The sequence below is a fragment of the Kogia breviceps genome, chromosome 17, assembly GCF_026419965.1.
Source record: "Kogia breviceps isolate mKogBre1 chromosome 17, mKogBre1 haplotype 1, whole genome shotgun sequence".
Classification (NCBI taxonomy): Eukaryota; Metazoa; Chordata; class Mammalia; order Artiodactyla; family Physeteridae; genus Kogia; species Kogia breviceps.
Window position 1 is genome coordinate 67,718,343 of NC_081326.1, and position 21,628 is coordinate 67,739,970.

At 46.0% G+C, this 21,628-nt stretch overlaps 1 protein-coding gene across 3 annotated transcripts in view; it reads right to left on the minus strand.

The window, feature by feature from the left end:
- ASAP1 (ArfGAP with SH3 domain, ankyrin repeat and PH domain 1) overlaps window positions 1-21,628 on the minus strand; it is a 352,190-nt gene that overhangs the window by 34,666 nt on the left and 295,896 nt on the right. For all 3 annotated transcript variants that reach the window (XM_059043152.2, XM_067017038.1, XM_059043147.2), the window contains 10 exons: window positions 20,002-20,089; window positions 17,869-17,917; window positions 14,932-15,095; window positions 13,138-13,271; window positions 11,272-11,363; window positions 5,299-5,485; window positions 4,984-5,069; window positions 3,775-3,890; window positions 3,552-3,619; window positions 2,141-2,248 (listed from right to left, as the gene is read on the minus strand). In XM_059043152.2, coding sequence (XP_058899135.1) covers window positions 2,141-2,248; window positions 3,552-3,619; window positions 3,775-3,890; window positions 4,984-5,069; window positions 5,299-5,485; window positions 11,272-11,363; window positions 13,138-13,271; window positions 14,932-15,095; window positions 17,869-17,917; window positions 20,002-20,089 — 1,092 coding nt within the window. The remainder of the gene's footprint in view (window positions 1-2,140; window positions 2,249-3,551; window positions 3,620-3,774; window positions 3,891-4,983; window positions 5,070-5,298; window positions 5,486-11,271; window positions 11,364-13,137; window positions 13,272-14,931; window positions 15,096-17,868; window positions 17,918-20,001; window positions 20,090-21,628) is intronic.

Below are 21,628 nucleotides of genomic sequence, written 5' to 3' on the forward strand. Positions count from 1 at the left end.
CTTTCAGCTCCAGCCCATTTTCCGTGCTGCAGCCAGAGCTGGTAGGAAACCCTGCTCTCTGACAACAAAGCTCTGTCGGCCGGTGCCTGCTTGGATGAAAGCCAAAGGGCTGAACTTGGCCTACAACCCCCTTCATGCCTTTCGTGGTCTGGGCTGCCTGACACTTCAGGGGAGCCTCTGACCTCTCCCCACCCAGTGCACGTGAAGGCACCTCACACCGCATCCCAACCGGCCCTCTGATGTTCAGGCCCCATGATGACCCCCGGCCTCTGCACATGCTGTTCTCCCTCCCCAGAAGGATGCACTCCTTCCCACTTGCTTGCCTGGCAAGCTCCTCATCACCCTTAGAAACCCATCTCCTGTGGTGTTTCCTTGGTAAGGTCTTCACTGCTCGCCAAGGCTGAGGCAGCCGCCCTGTCCTCTGAACACTCCTCAGGAATTTCGCCAACTCTTACTACAATGGTTATCTTGGCTGTATTGTAATTGAGCTTCTCTGAAAATGGTGAATGCCATTAGGACCCCTCGGTAGGAGCACCTTTGACTACTCCTTACATCCTGCCTGGGAAAGAGGAACCAGTGGATCCACAGCTGATGAAAAATGCACGCAGGAACCTTTAGAGGTAGCAACCAACAAGGGATTAATCTCCAAAATATACAAACAGCTCGGGCAGCTCAATATCAAAAGATGAAACAACCCAATTAAAAAATGGGCAGAAGATCTAAATAGACATTTCTCTAAAGAAGACATACAGATGGCCAAGAAGCACATGAAAAGATGCTCAACATCAGTAATTATTAGAGAAATGCAAATCAAAACTACAATGAGGTATCACCTCACACCGGTCAGAATGGCCATCATCAAAAAAATCCACAAACACTAAGTGCTGGAGAGGGTGTGGAGAAAAGGGAACCCTCCTACACTAATGTAAATTGATACGGCCACGATGGAGAACAGTATGGAGGTTCCTTAAAAAACTAAAAATACAACTACCATATGACCCAGCAATCCCACTATTGGGCACATACCCAGAGAAAACCATAATTCAAAACGATACATGCACCCCTCAATGTCTACTGCAGCACTGTTTATAACAGCCAGGTCATGGAAGCAACCTAAACGTTCACTGACAGAGGAATGGATAAATAAGATGTGGGACATGTATACAGTGGAATATTACTCAGCCACAAAAAGAACAAAATAATGCCATTTGCAGCAACATGGATGGACCTAGAGATTATCATACTAAGTCAGACACAGAAAGACAAATATCATATAATATCACTTATATGTGGAATCTAAAAAAAGGGTACAAATGAACCTTCAGAGGTAATTCAGAGCTATCTATGATAAAGTCACACAGAACTGGGTTTAATCCCTGAGACTGTCTTTACTCGCTGTGAGACTTCAGATAAACCACGTGATTTCCCTGTCAGTCTTCTCTTCTGTAAAGTGGGGCAATGACAACACCCCAATGGGCTTTTGATAGAGATGACCTGAGGTGACACGTGTGCTCGCTGCCACCTAGTTTATATTTAAATACTCAATCAGTGACAACTTATTATTTATCAATTAGCTGTTTTGACGACTAATTTTACGTGTTGACTTGGCTATGGCTATGGTGCACAGGTGTTTGGTCCAACACCAGTCTAGATGTTGCTGTGAAGGTATTTTTTACACGTGGTTAATGTTTAGGTGAGATTCTGAGTAACAGGGGTGGGCCTCATTCAGGTAGTCAAAGGGCTTAAGAGGAAAGACGAGGGACCCCCCAAAGGAAGAAGGCTTTCTGCCTCCAAACTCAGGACTGCACCTGCAGCTCCTGTGGAGTCCCCAGCCTACTGGCCTGCCCTGGGGATTCTGGCCTGGCCCGCCCCAGGCACGCGTGCCAACTCCTTAAAATGAATTTCTCTCCATCTCTACACCATCCACCCACCCACCTCTGCTGGTTGTTTCTCTGGAGAACCCTGACTAATACAGCTATTAAGTGGCACTGAACAAGGATCAGAGACTAAACAAAGAAAATGGCCCTGGTGAATCGGGTCATAAGACCAGAATCAATCTCACAAAGAATGGGTCTTATCTGTATAGTGGAGAAAAGCTGGGAGAAGGGCTTAGGAATCCAGAGGCACTACGTACACTCACTTTGTCATCCAGATCATCATCGCTTTCATCCATCTCCTCCTGTCGAAGATTCCACTCATATTCTACGTGGACATGTGGATTGAACTTTCCAGATTTAGCCTGGGAAAGCTGAAAGTAACAGCAGGTGTAACCCGTGTAATTTAAATGCCAGGCACCCGGACATTATATAAACACTGAGCAAATCCCACTTCATTTCTGGTTTCGGATTCATTACCAGTAGCTGCACTGCAGGCAAAAGGCAAAACTCTGATTATACAAACGGGACACAGGCCAGACTGAAGAGGAATTGCAAAGAATTATGGGTGGAGCCTTTTAAATTCTGGTGACGTGACTTCTCTCCAAAATTAAAAAGCTTTCTCAGTATTATTAAAATGAGCCTCAAAACTGCAAATTCCTGCTGGAAGGCAAAATCAGAGTCACTGAAGTGCGAGAGGTAGGCCTTTAAAGTCAGACAGTCCTGGTTCCACCCATGGCCCACTTTCTTAGTCATGAAATGGGGCAAGGGTAACTCCAACTTCCGCAAAGCATCCCTGTAAAAATAAAGACGTACAACTGCTGGGCCTGGGTACTTGGCACTCAGCAGGAACTCAAGGGAATGTAACTTACCTTTCCTATCTTATCCTTCCCTGTGGTTAAGAGAATCATGCTCTAGGCAAAGGCCCAGAGGTGTAAGCAAGAACTAGTGGGACTGGAGGTGAGTGTGTACACGGGATGGGGAGGGGAGGGCAGGGCACTGGACATTCTGAAAACCATTTACACTCTGAACTTGTCCAATTTTTGGAACTGGCTTCCCAAGTTAATTCTTTCAAAAAAAAATTATTTTTATTTTTTGGCTGTGCCACATAGCTTGCAGGATCTTAGTTCCCTGACCTTAGTTCCAGGGATTGAACCCAGGAACTGCAGAGTTTTACCCACTGGACCGCCAGGGAATTCCCCAAATAATTCTTTACTGTTAAGCTACAGAGAAAGACTAATGTCTGGCAAACAAAAAAAGTAGCACCTTGGGACTTCCCTGGTGGTCAAGTGGCTAAGACTCTGTGCTTCCATGTTCCGTGGCCGGGGGCTCAGGTTCAATCCCTGGTCAGGGAAGAAAGATCCTCCCCCGCCTGCCGTGTGGCACGGCCAAAAAAAAAAAAAAAGAAAAAAAAAAAAGCAGTCTGTCTGGTAATAAGACCTCTCAAATGCCTTTTAGCTGCTACATTGTAACTGTACTCAAAAGACATGGACGACAAATTTATCATTTTACCATTTTTTCAAATGTAGCCTGAGTGCTCGTCTGAATTTCTTTAGCCAATGTTCAAAAAAAAAAAAAAAAGAGAGAGAGAGAGAATCTGCTTCTCTCACTCCAGTCGTGGTTTCAGAGAACACCCTTTTAAGGCAGCTGGGCTCACCCGTCTCCCACTCCGCTTACCAGATCTTCACACTGGGTGGCCTTCAGTTTCTTCGCGATGTCCAGGGCAGTCTCCCCAGCCTGGTTAACTAAAACAGGCAGAACACGGTTGCATGATTATCTAAGATGCGTCTTGAAGAGGCAAAGAACAATACGCTCAGGTGACGGTGGAACGGGCGTGTCTAGGTCTCAGCCATCTGAACGCCCTCCCCGCAGTCATTAAGAGACGCCTGGCCACACTTACCGACGTCCACGGTGGGCTTGCTCCGGAGAAGCAGCTTCAAACACTCAGGTTTACCATACATGCTACAGTAGTGCAGAGCCGTGTTCCCCAGGGCCGTCTGCTTATCCAGGTTCCCACTGAAAAATGCAAGTATTAGAAAAAAACGACTTGCTCTGTAACTGAAAACTACAGATTAACCACTTTTTCCCATGCTAACAACTGAGTCAAATCTGCGACCTACTTCTTACAAGCAGGGAAGATGATGATGTTTCTAACGTGACACTTCCATTTATAAGCAACACGGTGACAACAGCAGCCAGCATTTATTGAGTCCCTACTGTGTATGGGACAGACACACGTCTCTTACGTGTATTAGCTCATTTAGTCTTCACAGCCACCTGGTGGGGTAGGTATACTATAACCCTTATTTTTTAGACGGAAACAGAGAGGATGAAGTGCTTGTTTGCGAGATTATCGAGACACAAATGACAGAGCAGGGATCTGAACACAGGCCGTGTGTCTCTGGAGCCAATGGTCTCAACCACTACAGTGAACCAGCTCTATGGAAGAGGCTGGGTGTCTGTACAATCTGGCTTGTGTCCAGGCACCGTTCTTCGTATGTGAGTTCAAATCCCCTCACTATTTTAATCGCTCTCCTTTGGATGAGCTCTAGTTCCTCCCCCTAATCTGTAGCTTACAGAACTACCCCACGAAGAATCCAGCAAGTCTAACCCTCCTGTGTTCAATATTATTCTCCTGTTAGTGTATCCTAAACTTGAATGCGCAATTGGGTCAGTCGCACATATGATCTCTTTCCATGAACTTATAAACAAAGAAAACTCACAGATCTGTTACCTTGCTCAGTGTTGAGTGTCCTCTCTTTCAACCTCCCTTAATGCAGCAGGTTCTGGACACAGAGATAGGATTTTACATTTATCTAGGCCAAGAGCTGGCGAACTACGGCCCACAGGCCGTACCTGGCCCTCTGCTTGTTTTGTAAATACAGGTTTACTGGAACGTGGCCTGCTCACTGGTTTACATACCGATTGTGGCAGTTTTCACACTATGACGACAATGTTGAATGGCTGTGACAGACACCTCGTGGCCTGCAAAGCCTGTAACGGTATCTGGCTCTTTACAGAAAAAGCTTCCTGAGTCCTGAGGTAGGCCACCAATAGGGCTGGTTTGTGTTAACTCACAAGGCATATTCAGAGAAAACAAAAACCGTACCAGTTTTGTACAAGGAAGTCAACCAAATGGAGAGACGTCTGGTCTGCAGTTCGGACTGCAAGATGAAGGGCTGTCTCCCCGAGCTCCTAAAAGGAAAGGATAAGTATAAACACAGTGGTCAGAGGTCCTAGTTCGCCTAGACAGGCTTCGTTTCAGTCAGCTGCCCCAAAGTAATTATTAATAGCAGCCCCTTTCACTCTCAAATTGTCCTGATTCAGACACCATCACACGATTCTGTGGTGTTACAATAAAACGAGTCATCTTTTAAACTGATTTCCCGCATCCCTCTTCATCCTGATTTCAGTGAAGCTGTACCTGTCCGGGTTCCAGCAGCGGTTCCATTAGCTCTACCCCCTCTGCATAGACTTGAATTAGTGCAAGTAAATCCCTGGATTTGATGGCCTCAAGCAATTCGTTCAGTTTAGCTGATGAAGATGAACAGGTCTTCCGTGAAAATCTATGATCTACATACTTTGCAGTGATATATTCCTTCCGTACAGTCCTAAAATAGAGCAAAGCAAAACGAACTAAGACTTTTTATTTCCCAAGAGCTAAGAAAGATTTACATTTTCTGACAAACAGTTCTCTCTGAGAAGAGTTATTTTATCTTATTTATTTATTTATTTATTTTTGGCTGCGTTGGGTCTTTGTTGCTGTGTGCGGGCTTTCTCTAGTTGTGGCGAGCAGGGGCCACTCTTTGTTGCAGTGTGCAGGCTTCTCATTGCGGTGGCTTCTCTTGCTGCAGAGCACGGGCTCTAGGCGTGTGGGCTTCAGTAGTTGTGGCTCGCGGGCTCAGTAGTTGTGGCTCGCGGGCTCTAGAGCACAGGCTCAGTAGTTGTGGCGCACGGGCTTAGTTGCTCCGCGGCATGTGGGACCTTCCCGGACCAGGGCTCGAACCTGTGTCCCCTGCATTGGCAGGCGGATTCTTAACCACTGCGCCACCAGGGAAGTCCTGGGAAGAGTTATTTTAATTAAGATATACTTCTCTTCAACATTCCAGCAAACAGGTTTAGACCAAGTTTATTCTAGCAAAGACAGGATGAAGACACTGACAGGAAACTGAGGCTCAGCACAACTGTCGTTGAAGCTCCAAAAGGTCACAGACAGTGGTCTTTCCTGCCGTGGATGACATGCCCAAAGCCCAAGTGGGCCTGGTGCATTTCTCCTTCTCTTCAGGACCTACCCCCTCTCCACTTCAGTTCAAGTGGTTCTGACCCCACCTCCCAGCTGCAGGGGTGAGTCTATGACCTCAGTGGCCTGATGGTCAACTTTGGGGAAAGGCTGAAATGGACGCTGGCTCAGAGGAAAGGAGAGACAAGAGTCAGGAGAGTGAGCTACGGTCCAGATGATACTGTCTGACATCCTGGGTCCAGTTGTACCTGAACTCACCCGTTACGTGAGCCAATTTTAACAAAAAGACAGTGAATGGATTTGGGGTTCAAATCCTAGTCCTACAGCAAACGAGCTGTGCAACATTAGGTAAACTACTTACTCTTGATGACCTTCAGTATTTTTTTTTTCATTTGAAAATGGGGACAATAACTCCTTGGTATATTTTGAATTAAAGAACATACAGCAGCTAATAGGTGCTTCCCTCTTTCCAAGAGGGCTCTAATTCGTGGGACACAAAATTTCTTGCTCAGAAATAGTCACTCCATGTGTGGTAGCTGTTACTGTTTCCCACATCCCACAGCCTGGAAACACTGTTTAAAATAGCGCTGATGCTTTTTTCTTTCATTCTGGGTTGGCAGCAAAGAGTTGAGCTGGTTGACGGTGGCACAGAGCCTTTGGTGAGCTGCAGATTCTGCTTGGGAACCAAGGTCGTACACTCAAGAGTGTCCTTTATGCTTGGGTCAGAGTCCTCCTAGAACGGCCGAAACCTGATGTGATGAAGTGGAAGACTTCCAGATGCCTGAAAGGATGGCCTAAGCCTGGCTTCTGAGACTTGGTGTGTGTGGCTTACATCAAGTTTGAAAGGCAGCTACTGTGTGCTGGATGGAGCATCAGACTGAAGAACTAGATGGCTTAATTCAAGTCTGATACCGCTTGCTATCTCCGTGACCCTGGGTAAATCAAGTTCTCGTTCTGCCTCAGTTTCCTCACCTGTGAAGTATCAGCAATCATACCTGCCTCACTTACTACCTTCCAGGGAAGCAAGAGCACCGGTATGGAACAAAGAATGGTGCACGGCTACGGGTTCATTTCTAAGCTTCCTTTCTACTCTCATCCAAGGCGGGTAGGACTAGGATCCATGGCAGGGAGGTAGATCTAAGCTGCAGAGAGCTCTGCAGGTGGGCTCCTGTGGCTGGAAGCATCACGCAGATGCTACCTGATAATCCAGCAGAAAAGATGCAGAGGGCACTGAGGTATTTGCCCCAGGTCACCTAGAAGACCACCTCCAACCCTGGCTCTGCAATTCTGTGGCTACAGGAAGTGTCTGAGCTCTCACTAGGCAGGATGTGTTTAACCCTTTCTGGGTACTCAAGAGTTATCTCTATCTAGTCACATCTAGTCCCCTGGCAATGAAAGGCTTTCTGGCATGGGGCAGTAGGAAGGGTGGAAAACAGACTTGTCTGAAAGTCTGGATGCCAAGAGCTCTAGATGAAAGACAACTTTCTCCTTTTGTCCCCCACCAAACCCGGTCCTTCCTACCTACCCTGGCTCAGATAACGGTACTGGCCATTTACCTAGACGCTCAGGCCAAAAATTGTGGGCGTCATCTGGACAATTCCCTTAAACACCCCCATATTGAGCCTGATGAGCAAATCCTGGTGCTTCTCCCTTCAAAATACACTGAGAACTGAACTGAAGTACTTTTCACCACCTCCGCCGCTACCACCTTAGTGCAGTTTATCTTTATTTCTCAGTGGATCTGGTATGAAGTTCTCTTCAGTCTGTCCCCACCACCCTCTATGGAGTGTCCTTCACTCATCAGCCACAGTTGGGTTTCTCAACCTCCATCTTACGGACATTTTGCCTGGATAATCCTCTGTTACGGACGGCAGCGTCCCGGGCTTCCACCCTCTGGATGCCGGCACTACCTGCCCAAGTCACGATGTAATGTGTCCAGACGCTGCCAAGTGTCCTCTGGGGGCAAAGCTGCCCCAGGTGAGCAGCACCGAGCCACAGGGACCCATTTAAGACACAACTTATCGTGTCACTCCCTTTGTTTGGTACCTTCTGATCGCGCTTAGAATAACAATATCCAACGTGTCTGGCCCCATCTCTGTGGCATCTCCCAGCACGCTCCTGGCTCAGCTCCCTGCAGCCTCACCTGCCTTCTCGTTATCACGTGAACACGCCAAGCCTGTCCCCCCTTCAGGGCAGCAACACTTACTGTCCACCTGCCCGGCCTGCTCGCTCACACCTGCCGTCACACCCTCTAGTTCTCAACTCAAATGTCGGGTCCTCAGACGTTCCCTGACCCCCTACACGTCAGCCCCTCACCCTGTTATGTTTTCCTGCTGACACCAACTACCATGTGAACTTAGGCTATTTACTTTCTCATGCCCTGTGTTCTCCTCTCCCCAGTCAGAATGTAAGCAGGACAGGAGCTGCCTTGTTCACTACTGGCTGTATCTTCAGCACTTAAAAGTGTGCCTGGAACACAGAAGTTGCTCAATTAAATATGTGAGTGATTTAATCATGTTACAGGACATTCACTCCGTTCCTCTCGGTTGTGCCCGAATGAGAGAAAAACAACAATAATGATGACAGTAGCAGTAAATACTCACTACCTGCCCACAGCTGCTCTAAGCTCTTCTCATTAGTCCTCCCCACGCCCTAGGGGGTTGACACACTTTGCAGATGAGGAAACTGAGGCTCAGACAGTCAAAGCTACTTGCCCAAGATCACAGTTTAGGAAGTGGATCTGAACTCCCGGAGTCTGGCAACAGCGGCTACGTTAGAGATTTGGAGAATCACGAGCTCTCTGAAGGGGAAGGCCTGACCGAGACCACAGAGCTGACGGGGCAGTGCTGATGCTGTCTCCCATGTGAACAGCAGGAAACAAAAACCCATGCTGTTATGAGATTTATCCTAAAGAAATGCCTTCGAGGTTTGGGTTATGTAAACACTTCAAAAACACTGGTGTGGGCAAGACGGGGGGGCCGTGTGTGTGCTTGAGCACTTCCTGTTACCACACGTGTGAAGTGACCCCGGGTCATATTTGTCTGCAGTTGTTTTATGAGCCAACTAGCTTCGGAAAGCCCTAGTTCTCAGTGTAATTTGATTAGGATATTGTATTCAATATAGGCCCCCAACATCCCTAACTTTTCTTCTGTGACACTTACCACTGCTACGACTAAATGATTCACTGTTTCATTTCTTGCTTAACACCTAGCCTCCTCTCTAGGCTCTAGGTGTCACGAGGACAGGGTTTATATCTAGCTTGTGTTTAGACATTTCCTCAGCATCTGACATAATATGAGGCACAGACTAAATGCACAACATGCATTTGTCTAATTCAAGAAAAGACAAATACCCAGAGGCCTCTGGGAGATCGCATTGCGTGATTTCAGGATGAAGAAGACACGTTCCTCGAATGTGCCCCATCAAGTGCTTGGCAAATTTGGTGCCTGGATAACCAAGCACCCAGGAGGGGCAAAACGCTGAGGCCGGCGTCACTCCACACAGGCTTCCCCGATCACTCGAGTCGGAACTAAGTCTCGTTTCTCCTATTTATCCACAGGATTTAAACTTTTAAAGGTAAATTCACTGTAGACCTTTTTGAATATGTTTAAAGATTCACACGACTGGGCTTCCCTGGTGGCGCAGTGGTTGAGAATCCGCCTGCCGATGCAGGAGACACGGGTTCGTGCCCTGGTCCGGGAAGATCCCACATGCCGCGGAGCAACTAAGCCCGTGAGCCATGGCCGCTGAGCCTGTGCGTCCGGAGCCTGTGCTCCGCAACGGGAGAGGCCACAACAGTGAGAGGCCCGCATACCGCAAAAAAAAAAAAAAAAAAAAAAAAAAAAAAAAAAAAAAGATTCACACGACTCAACAACAAAAATGATATCAAAAAGCGTTTACTGAGGGGGTCCTACACCCACCCCAGAGGGAGCGCTTTTATTAGTTTCCTGGGTATTTGCCAGTGTTTCTTCAAGCAAACCCAAGTTTAAATAAATAAATATATATGTTTGGGCTTCCCTGGTGGCGCAGTGGTTGAGAGTCCGCCTGCCGATGCAGGGGACGCAGGTTCGTGTCCCGGTTTGGGAAGATCCCACGTCCCGCGGAGCGGCTGGGCCCGTGAGCCGTGGCCGCTGAGCCTGCGCGTCCGGAGCCTGTGCTCCGCAACGGGAGAGGCCACAACAGTGAGAGGCCCGCGTACAGCAAAAAAAAAAAAAAAAAAAAAAAAGAAAGAGTGTACATATATGTGTGTGTGTATATATATATGTTTATGTGTGTCCTTCACTGTCCAAATCTATTTGGTGTTTGAGTCCAGATAATGAATAGCGAGAATTCACAGCGAGGGGTTAATCAGCAGAAGTACCCAAAATCTGGCTCCTGAGTTTGGACAGTGCGCCTGGGTCGGGGGTGTGGGGGCCTCTGTGCACTTGTTCCCATACCTTCCAGCCTTCCCTGCCCCACAGGCAGCGTGCCGTGAACACTGCGCTGCACCTGATGTTTTCACTTGACAGTAATCCTGGAGATCACCCCAGATCGGGACAGAAGAAGCTTCCTATTCCTTTTTACATCTGCAAGGGGTTCCGCTGTGTGGTCATACCACAGAATATTTCATCCTGTATCTATAGGTAGACACTTGCTTTGTTCCTAATCCTTTTCCATTACAGGACAGGAGGAACTTCCCAGAAGCGGCGCTGCTGAGTCAGGGTAAAGAAATCTATAACCGTGATGAATGTGGCTAATTTGCCCCCTACGGATAGTGCACCATTTGCAGTCCCACCAACAGCACAGGAGAGGAGATGTCTGTTTCCCCACAGCCTGGCTGAGTGGGATGTTAAGCGTTTGGCTTTTTGCCAATCTGACAGGAATCTCCCGTTGCTTTTGTATGTCTCTTATTTATCACGACATGTGAGGATTAAGAGATAATTGTCGTTACGAAGATTTATCCTCCATAGAGCAGCTGCAACTACCTAGGGAAAGGTGATGATGAAAATAATCGGGTCATTCCAGAAATATGTTTCAAACACTTTACTTTTCTCTGCTTTTTTCTCATAACGAAATTTCCTCTGGGGAAAAAAAATACTACCACAACTGAGAAGTTCTGGGGAGAGTAGAAGAACAATTATAGAACAGTAAAGAATTCATTGTATGAGAAGTACTTACATATCACTTGAAGGGGTGGGTTTTGGTGAGGGGCTGGGTAAATTTGCTTCCATAATATCATTAAAACTATTGTTTCCTACATTCTTGGCCAGCTGTAACATAAACAAAACACAATATAGCAAACTCCTTACTACTAGTTTAAAAGTTTCCTATTATTTGCTTTTGAGATTTCTGAACACGTATTTTCCCTCATTTGACTCAAAATACAAACTGTCCATCCGTCTGGTCAACAGATAACTTACTAAGCACGTACTCTGTGCCGGGCACTGAACTTCTGAGTGCTGGAAATACAGAGATGGGTAAACCATGTTCCCTGCTATAGGAGCTGGTGGACTAGGGGAACCACGGATAAGAAAACTAATAATTTTCACAAACATAATGTGATAAATGTTAGACTAGAATAGGATGTGGTCCTACACGTGCACACACACACACACACACACACACACACACACACACACACACACACAACGTGAGATGAGACAGAGCAGATTCCAAATATGAATCTAGGTTAAATGCTTAATGAACAGCAATAGCTTTTCCATTACCAGCACAACTCAGTTTTTTTTTTTCCTTTTTCACAACTCAGTTTTAGATAAAGCGGATTTACTGTTATTGGACAGAAAAGAATGTAGGATTCCTTTATATTTGGGGTACCAATTAAGATGCTGTAGGCAATTAATGAAGAGGCCCCAGGAACCATTTTGCTTCTGGGTTCAAGACTCTTCCAAGAAAATTTGTCCTGAAAGGCTTTTGGTCATCGAGATAATTTGGGGATTGATGTGAAGTTTATGAAACATTCAAGTGATTAGGTCTCCTGGATTTATCACATAGTTAAGTGTTTACGATGGACTGACACCATTTTCATACTAAAGAAGAATGTTTCAGGTATTAGGTCTGAGCCTTTTCTCTATGATCCTGAAGTGAATAGGGAGCCATGTATCAGTATGATACTTTCTACATCAAGGGGCTCATGCAACACAAGACAGACCATCATTGCTTAACGGGTGCTCAGCTGACAAAGGCTGCTGGCTGGGTGACTGACGGCCCTGACTCTGGGGTACTTGGCTCCCGGCAAGGCTAGTGATAAGCTAGGCTTTCAGATTTTTTGAGCCCCAGGTACACTCAGGTCCTGATCAAGAGCCTCCCGTGTGAGGAGAAGCCCTACTTTACTGCAAACCCTTTAGCAGAAGGGCTCTCTCACAGGCACCAGGGTTCCAGTTATGCAAGACAGGACTGATGGCCACAAGGTATTATAGGAGATGCCAAGTGAGCCATTCCTTCCTTCCTTTGGTGAACTGTGGGACCCGTTTAACTGGGACCTGATGAGGGACCCCTTTCCATATTATAAAGCTATACACCATAACGGCACACAATCTTTTCCCTGACTACCTAAAGAAGTTATGGGTTAAGGAGTGGTTGGTTTATGACAGTAGCTAACAGGCCCCTCTCAACTCATGTGTACTTTTACAAACTTACAAACAGTAAAAACAGAGAAAAACTTTTTGGTCATTATCTTTAATAACATAAGCCACTAGATAAAGTGAACATATGAGTTCAACATCTAACTCCCTTTACTGCTATGACAGAGAATCAAATAAAAGCTATTCCAAAAGAAAAAAAGCAGCTTTGAAAAAGCCTATCCTAGAAGAAAAGAGCCATTTAGTGGAGCTAATTATAGAAATGTATGATTTGCCAGTTCTTCAATCAGGAAATAGAAACGGTCAATGTTACATACCACAAAATTTACATTTTAAATACCTATGTAAATTCACTGAATTCAGGAACTAGAATTCTTTGTACTCAGCAGAAACAAAAAGCCCCAAAGCAATATACTAAATATATTCATGACAGGTCACTACTTACCAAGAGTTCAGAAGTTCCTAATTTGTCTAGTTCCAAAGACTGAATGCGAGAAATATGAACCCCCATTTCCCTATGGATGCCGGAACATTCTATACAGGTCAAAATCCCCAAGTTGGTTGAAAGCCAGGTGGGTTCTGTGGAAAGGATTTTGAAGACAAGACATCTAATTTTTAGTGTGCCAACTACAGAGGAAGCTAAAACAGTAGTAAAATTTGTTAAAAACTATAAGGGAGGGCTTCCCTGGTGGCACAGTGGTTGAGAGTCCGCCTGCCGATGCAGGGGATGCGGGTTCGTGCCCCGGTCCGGGAAGATCCCACATGCCGCGGAGCGGCTGGGCCCGTGAGCCATGGCCGCTGAGCCTGCGCGTCCGGAGCCTGTGCTCCGCCACGGGAGAGAGGCCACGACGGTGAGAGGCCCGCGTACCGCAAAAAAATAAAAAACAAAAAACAACAACAACAACAACAACAAAAAACAAACTCTAAGGGAAAAATTTAAATGGAAGAAATGGATGCTTGCAGTTTAGCCTGGGGGCTATTATAAAAACTAACAGCTTGTTAGAGAGCAAATTTTAAGACAAAGTTTAAAACTATCCCTTCAATACTGAATTGAAAATAAAATTCAGTGCTTTATTTTTGTGAAAATGTGAGAAAGACTTTGCCCAGGAGGCCGAGGAAACATCCTGACAGTGACAGATTAAAGGCCTTCTAAGTACAGCTCACAAGGGACTGGGTTCTACAGCCATCGTTAACCTCCACGCTACAACTCAGCTTAACCCGCCATCCTGGTTATGGCTTCTGCACAAGCACCTCTTGGTAATAAAGACAGCTTTTTCTACAACCCCCAAGGGCCCCAGAGCAGAGCCTCCTCTGCCATATACCCTGACACTGTGTCAGTCACTTTCACACACGTCCACAGAAGCAGAAGATGTGAGACTTGCCTCTGAGGTGCTTATGGCCTGTTGTATACAGGAGCCCATCTGCACTAGTAAAACAATGAAAAAGTAGATCATAATGCTTAAGAGTAGGTTTGCACGACATTCTGACCCCTACTAGATGTGTGACCTCAGGCAAGTCAATCAACTTCTCCGATTCCCCCAGTTTTGTCGTCTGTGAAATGGGGATAATATTAGTTATCTTGCTAAGAGAGATTCTGTGAGGATTCACTACGTAAAGACCAGCAAAACAAATATCACAATCCTTATTATAACGTAAGCATTCGGTAAGTGTTAGCTACTGTCAATACCTAAGTGACACAGATGCCATTTGAGAACAGAAATTTGGAGCAAGGGGACACCAATGTGACACAGAGGTTGGGGAGGTTTTACTGAACGGAAAGAAAGGTACCGTGTGCCAGCCAATGTCATATACGCCATTTCACTAAGCCCTCACAACAGCTGAGGTTTGCTGTGCCACTTTCGGGATGAGGAAACTGAAGATCAGAATAGTAAAGGGACTTGGTATGAGGTCGTCCAGGCTCTGAGAAGTGGGCGGGTGATTCAAAACCAGGATGATGGACTCCGTGTCCAGTGCTCTCCCTTCACTGTCCATTTAACTGGACCTTACGGGAAAGGTGGCATTTTGGCAGGTGCCATTTAGGGAGAGCAGGTGAGAGCTTCCCAGGTAGAGCAAAGGGCAGGGGTGAAAGCACTCAGAGGTGGGACCATTCAAGGTCCCACCTGGGCATACGTGTGTCTGTGTCCACAAGGAGATTAAGGCATTTAAATAACTTGCTCATTTATATTCTACAGGAAGAGAAGGGATGTTTAAGAAGCGGCTCAAGTCTGGGGGCAAATACCTGGCGAGCCACAGTCGCAGCAGACATCGTTGCCCGGGAGCCGCTGGACGTCCTCAATGATGGCTTTCGTCAGGTCCTCCAGGCTGCTCTCCCCTGTGCTCTGCTCTCCACGGAAGGCCATGGTGAGGGCCTCTTCTTTGCTGTTCGTCAGCACTGATATCCACCTGGTGTCAGAAACGGGGGGAGGAGACATAAGGGCCTGGCTGGCCACTGCATTCTCCTTCCCCTGCAAAAGAATCTGTTTTCGTGCAGAATTGGCAAAAGAGACCTCCCCACAGCAGTACGAAGAATGGAAAACAACACACAGGAGAGAGCTAGCGAGATGAGAGGGACAGACGAGAGGGTATCAATAACCAAGGGCTTGGCGAATACACAGGCGCCTGCATTTCCACGGAGCCAGAATATAAAGGGAACGTCAGAACCAAGAGGACTCAGAGTGGGCCCAACGCAGTGCAAGGATGAGAAAGAACAGGTGAGAAAGGAATAGGAGGAGGCAGGAAAGAGAGCTCAGCAAAAGGCATTGTTTTCTGGGAGTCCATGTCAGCGGGGGCACTTAAAAGTGAAAGTGAAGGGGGTTATTTCATTTTCCATGAAGATTCATGCTTATGAAAAAGGTACATTAACAATGGAAACATGATGTTTATTTTATGAAATGAAAAGTGCAGGCTATTAAAATATATGTACAGCATGACCACAATATGTACCCAACAAAATAACCCTTTGCTACTAATCTATGCGTAAAACAACCTAAATACCCAATAACAGGGGTTGATTAACAAAGCCTGAAATAACCACAAAGTGGACTAGTTAACCAGGTATTGAAATTTAAGTTTCCAACTAATTTTTGGATGACTTTGGGGAAATGATCACAATATAATGTTTTGTGAAATAAACAGGAAAAAAACTGTCATATGACATAATCTCAAATTTAAATGTATTTGTGAATTATATATTTTGTTTGGGGAAAAAAGGGATAGAAAGAAATTCACCAAAATACTGGTTGTCTCTGAGTGATTTTTTGTAGAAAAAAACAGATAGATGGAACGCTTGACTCTATTTTTCTGTAATTGTTTGAATTTATAATGAGTTGTGTTACTTTCATGAATGAGGAACAAAAGCCAAATTAACTTTTTAGAAGAAAATGAAAAACAAACAAAACAATGAGGACAAACGGTGGTTTAGAAATGTTTTTCATTTCATTTGAATAAGTAATAGAGACAGCAATGAGAATTAAAAACCAAAGCAAAGTATTGATACCTGGAATAGGTGAACTGCAAGTCATACCTTTGACTCTAGGTGGCGCGCACCCTCACTGTTGTGAGAAAAAGGATCGCACAGCTTAGCTTTTCTGCTATGAAGCAGAAAACCCAACTGTTCAGGAATGGAGGGGATGGGGTGGGCATTTAATACCTTTTAAGTTAAATAATATTTTTTCTATCATTAGTCTCAAGTTAGAAACTAGAAAGTGTTCTCTTAAAAACAAGTCAAGAATCTGGGTTCCACAGGGCAGATCACTGTGCATTTAACAGCAGCAGCATTGAAGATGCTGGAGTTTTCACTTGACTGCAGAAGCCTCTATTTTGCTTTCCTTAGGCGTTTTGAGATTTTGGCTATCTGATATTACCAGTATCTACTACGTGCCACGTACTTATAACTTCTGAAATATAATCCTCCAACAAGCCTCTGAGTTAAGGTTTTACAATGCTTTAAAGAAACAGAAGCCTAGAGAGATTCAGTGACTTGCCCAAGGCCCATAGAGCGGGACTGGTGTCAGACTGGGAAAAGAAAACAGTTCTGTTGACACCGTTTTTTTCAGAGTTCCTTCTCTTATGCCACATTTGCCTCTTTACTTGAAAACTCCTGACAAAGAAATTTAAAAAGTTTGCCATGATAATCTGAAAATACATATTTAAAGGACAATTCATTTTCTGGAGGAATAATTCAAATTTGGTGAAATGGCTACATTTCAAAAGGGTCAAGAATCAAAGCAACTATTTCTGAAAATTCTTCAAAAAACTTTAAAATTATTTTAAAGTAACAGGCATACAAAAAAAAGTATTAAGAAATAAAATAGTGCATAACGGTGTTTTAATACTTTAAAAGTCACTTTGAGTTTATAGGAGTAAAAAAAAAAAACTGGCACTGTATGAGAAGCTTTACACATTTTACCTCAAGTCTCAAAATCCTGCAAGTGAGGGCTAGAACCCAATCTTACTGAGGAGAAGGCCGAGGTGGGATAATCTTTCCAAGGTCACAGAGTCACTACCGGGCAGATTCTGGACTAGAAGTCAAGTCTGCCTGCCTTTAAACACGCAGCTGCTCTTCTGTTGTACCTGCCTCCTTCCACAGTGAGATGAGAAAGGATTTCTCTGTTCAGTTCACTGGACACTTTCACATGAGAAAACAACTCAATGAGGCAGTGAAAATTCCTCCATGTAACTTGGAGGAAAATAAACATCTTTCCGTGCAGGATGCCAGGACATCTTCATCAAAACCAAGTCCGCCCCGCCCCCATCACTACCACCAGTACCCAGAGAGAAGGCAAAAGGTATGAATTACTTGGACACTGAATAAACAAACCCCTGCCAAGTGCAGATGACGGGATTAGAAATGAAGAAGGCACAGTCCTTGCCCGCAAGAAGCCCTAGGTCTCCAGAGGGCTTGAGCTGAGCCAGGGGATCCAGAGGGCTGTGAAGTGGGTGCGGGGCAGGAGGGAGGGAGCAAAACCCCCAGGGCGGTGTGGCTTGAGCAGAACCTTGCAGGGGCACCTGAGTTTACTGAGCACCCTAGACAGAGAGGAGGAGAGACACATGTGAAGGCCCAGAGGTGAGAAATAACCACCAGGATTCTCAGTAAAAAAAAAGAAAACTTAAAGGTATACTGTACAGGACAGAGAGATGCTTTTTCAATTTAAGGTATCGTGCCGTTACTACTTACGCGACATAATCCTGCTCATCTTCTGCCTGAAAGTGATACGTCCTATTATCTAAAATACAAAAAAAGAGAAAAAAGCAAAACCTTAGAAAGCAGAATACCTTAGGTATTAATGCAAGTTTTGAAAGTTCCTGGGGGGTGGGGCACACATTAAGAGCAGGACTTTAATGTAATTTTATTTTTGCAACATTTTGGTTTAGCAGTTACACGATTCACCTTGTCAATATGATTTTTCTGAAGGGCAACAAGAATACAACAAAATAACCGCGAACCCCACGTGAATGCCCAGCGCTTCTTTTGAAAAACAAGTGGGAAGGGGGACGGGTGCCTACCTGGTCACGTGGATCTCGGTGACAAATCAGAGAGTGCTACCTGCGAACTCAGTATTCTACTTCTCCTTCTCCGTTTGCCTTCCACTGGCTTTCCTTTCTAAAAAACCCCTTTCCGGAAAGGATGGATAACTCACAGGGCAGCCCTGAGACGCAGGCACATCCTGCCCAGGTTCCCCTTTGGCTGAACCAGGCTTCAGGGAAGAAGGGCTCAAGCCTTGCTGGAGGGTCATCCTCAAGCTGCGACCCAGGAAAGGAGAGGGCCGCTCAGCTTGGACAGTCTGGGCAGGCGTATATGAGGGAAGCTCTTCCTTAAAATGTGGGATCTGTTAGAATGTTTCTACATACTGAGGTCAAACTACCACTGACATACCACCCTGACTTACTAGCCAGTCACTCACTACGCGACTGCTCCAGGGTAGGCCCCCCTCCCCATCCCCGAGAGAGAGGAACACGCCACAGGTACTAGAGCCCAAGCGCCTCGGCTGAATCCCTGCTTTGCCACTGCGAGACCTTGTGTAAGCTGCCGAACCTCTGAGTCTCAGGTTCTTCCTCTGTGACACAGGAAACTGACAGGGCTTTTTGAGAGGTTTGCCCATGGTTATAAAGCACCTGGCACATATCAGACATTCCATGATTATTATTAATAACCTGTGGATTCTCAAATCAAGGGGTTCTTAACTATTGAAGTCATAGCATAATTCCAACTTTTCGTATTTATTTCTCATCAGTAACCCAAGAAAATCTCACGGTCATAAAAATCATGGGGAATCTGAACTTCAATAGGTGCTGTAGAATCCAGCTTAGACTCTACCCAGAGTCTCACAACTGAGCCCATCTTTTGGGCTGGGACTGTTTTTTGCATTCTCAGGACTACATCAGAAGGATTTCAAGGGACAGGAAAGTATTTCTGTGCTCTACACATAGATCATAGGCTGTTGGTTGGCCTGTCCTGTGGGGCTCTATAGAGAAGGATGAACACCGAGGGTCAGTGCTGGAGGATTTCAAAATATTTGAGTCACTTCATCGGCACTGCCATCCTCTTCCTTTGCAAAGAGATGTCCCCTCAGCTATTGTGAACACCCATGGGACCAGTGACAAAGCACAGGGAGCCAGACTGGAGGAAAACAATCTCCCCTCACTCTGAAGACTGTGAGAATACAGGCCATCAGCTGGGCGGGGGGGGGGGGGGGGTCACTGTGCAACCTCACCACAAGAGAAAAACACACTCTGACCCGTGGAATAAGACAGTGACAGAGCACAGTGTCATTGATTCATGAAGTCAGAAGGCAGTTCTGCTTGGAAGCAAGGAAATGTTTTTTCCTTTCAGGGCTCGATTCTGCAGCTGGGCAAATCAGCTGGACAGACACAGTGGCACACCTGTGTTGTCAAGTCCATGTCTGCACATCTCAACCACAGGAACACATTAGAATCACCCAGGGACTTCTTAAAAAACACCTATGTCTGGACCTCACACCATAGACTGATTCGGCAGATGTAGGAGAGAAATGGGAGTGTGCTTACAAAAATCCTTCCAGGGGGATAAAGCTGTGTACTTGTGGCCAAGAACTGGTCTGGTTTACTGCACAAATCTCGATTCTACTCCACTGCAATCAGATCTGACACGGTTATGCCTTCCCACCTGCAGGTGGGCTCCGTGCAGAGAGGCCCAGGGCTCTTCTCAGAGCCGCGTGTGCAGTGCAGCAAGGAGCCCTCCTTGGGAAAGCTGCGGTTTCCAACCCAGAGAACGTGAACAGGCTGGTGGCGGAATATGCACAATAACTGACTCGGGAGAAAACGGACTCACGTGATATCAGGTCAAAAGACTTCTTGTCCTCGGCATTCGGTTTCACCTGACAGGTGAGAAGGTTCAACTTGGCGGGTTGCCTGTTAGACTGGACACAAGACGAAAGGGAGAAGTTATGGGCGGCACTAGCTCCTCCCACAGGCCCAGGGCCCCGAGGGGCAGGTGTGCAGGGCCATGATAAATTTGATAAGGTCTCATTCACCCCACTGGAATTCTGAATCTCATTACGGAAGGGGAAAAAAAATGTTAGGTGGCCTACGAAATGTCTTTTAACTGTGTATAAACATCCTGTTGATGAATCAGAGTGGAATCGAGATAATCCATCTCACTTGCAGTGAAGAGTGGGTATGGCCCATGGAATGTGCCTTCCTGGAACCTACACATATATGAGCTCGAAGAGTCGGCACTTTTCATTACTGTATCTTCCTGTGAAATGCAGCTGAGCGTACTTCCCTCATTCACTCAAAATGACCCCAGTAACCAATCACCCCAAACCCGGTGTCTCAGGCATCCACAAATTTTGGTTACAACACGAAATTCACATTACTTCTCCCAAAAGGACAAGGACAACTACTACCGAAGAGACATTGCTTAACGAGCCCCAAAATCTGGAGAGAGGGAAAGATGATGAGGATGTCCTCTCACTTTCCAGCAAATCTCTTGGTCACACGTATAATTCATACAGAGCCTGCAGTATCTACATAGTCACGCTAATGTAGGCTTTACGTAAAAGGAGTCTCGCCACATAATCATTCTGGTCAAAACTCTTTCTTGCCCTCCTGCCCACATGCGTCCAAGATCACAGGCTGGCCAACAGGGAATGCCAGCTTCCGGAAGGAGCTGCCCAAGGAGTGAAGTGCCTGAGTGCCTGGGCTGGGCTGGGCTTGAACAGAAGTCTGCAGGAATAAGCAATGAACTCTTTAGTCAGGCCTGCCTGCCTACCCCAGCTGACAGTCACGATTCTGAAAATCTCCATGCCAGGAGCACTTCCACCCACCCAACTTAAGTCTTTAGGGAAAGCAGAGGGGGAGAGGGTAGAGACAGGTCCCATCAGAGGCTTATGATCAAGAATATTTCAACGACACATTCTGAGCCTCTCATTCTCAGTAACGGGCACTAGACACTTCATTTCCGTTTACCTTCCTGTGCTTCCTGGACAACTTCTGAGATCCTCCTCTGTGGTTTCAAGGAGATTAGACACAGAAAGCAACACGTTTTGTCCTGAGTCTATCTGTTCCAAAGCAAGCTCCCTGCGGGGGGAGGAAGTGAGAGACGCCCAGGGATTTCATATTCTTTGCATGTACATGTGACTTAGACATGGAAACCAGAAGTCAAGTCCTGTACGAGACGGTTTTGCCTAAGAGGAACCAGGGCTCCGAAAAGGATTCCTGCACTACAGACTGACTGCCAAACCCAGGATAGGGAGGCAGAAGGTTGTGGGCCTGAAACGTTTTCTTAGAATAGACGTGGCGTAGGGGTTGCTAAAGGCCCCCGTCTCCAAAACCAGCAGCTGCAGCCACAAGCCTTGGCCGGGTCCACTGTAAAATGAACTGTTTAGTCCTCCTCTTTTTGGGTGTTGATAAAATCGCTGGATTTCCCATATGATCGACAAAGACACCTGACAGGC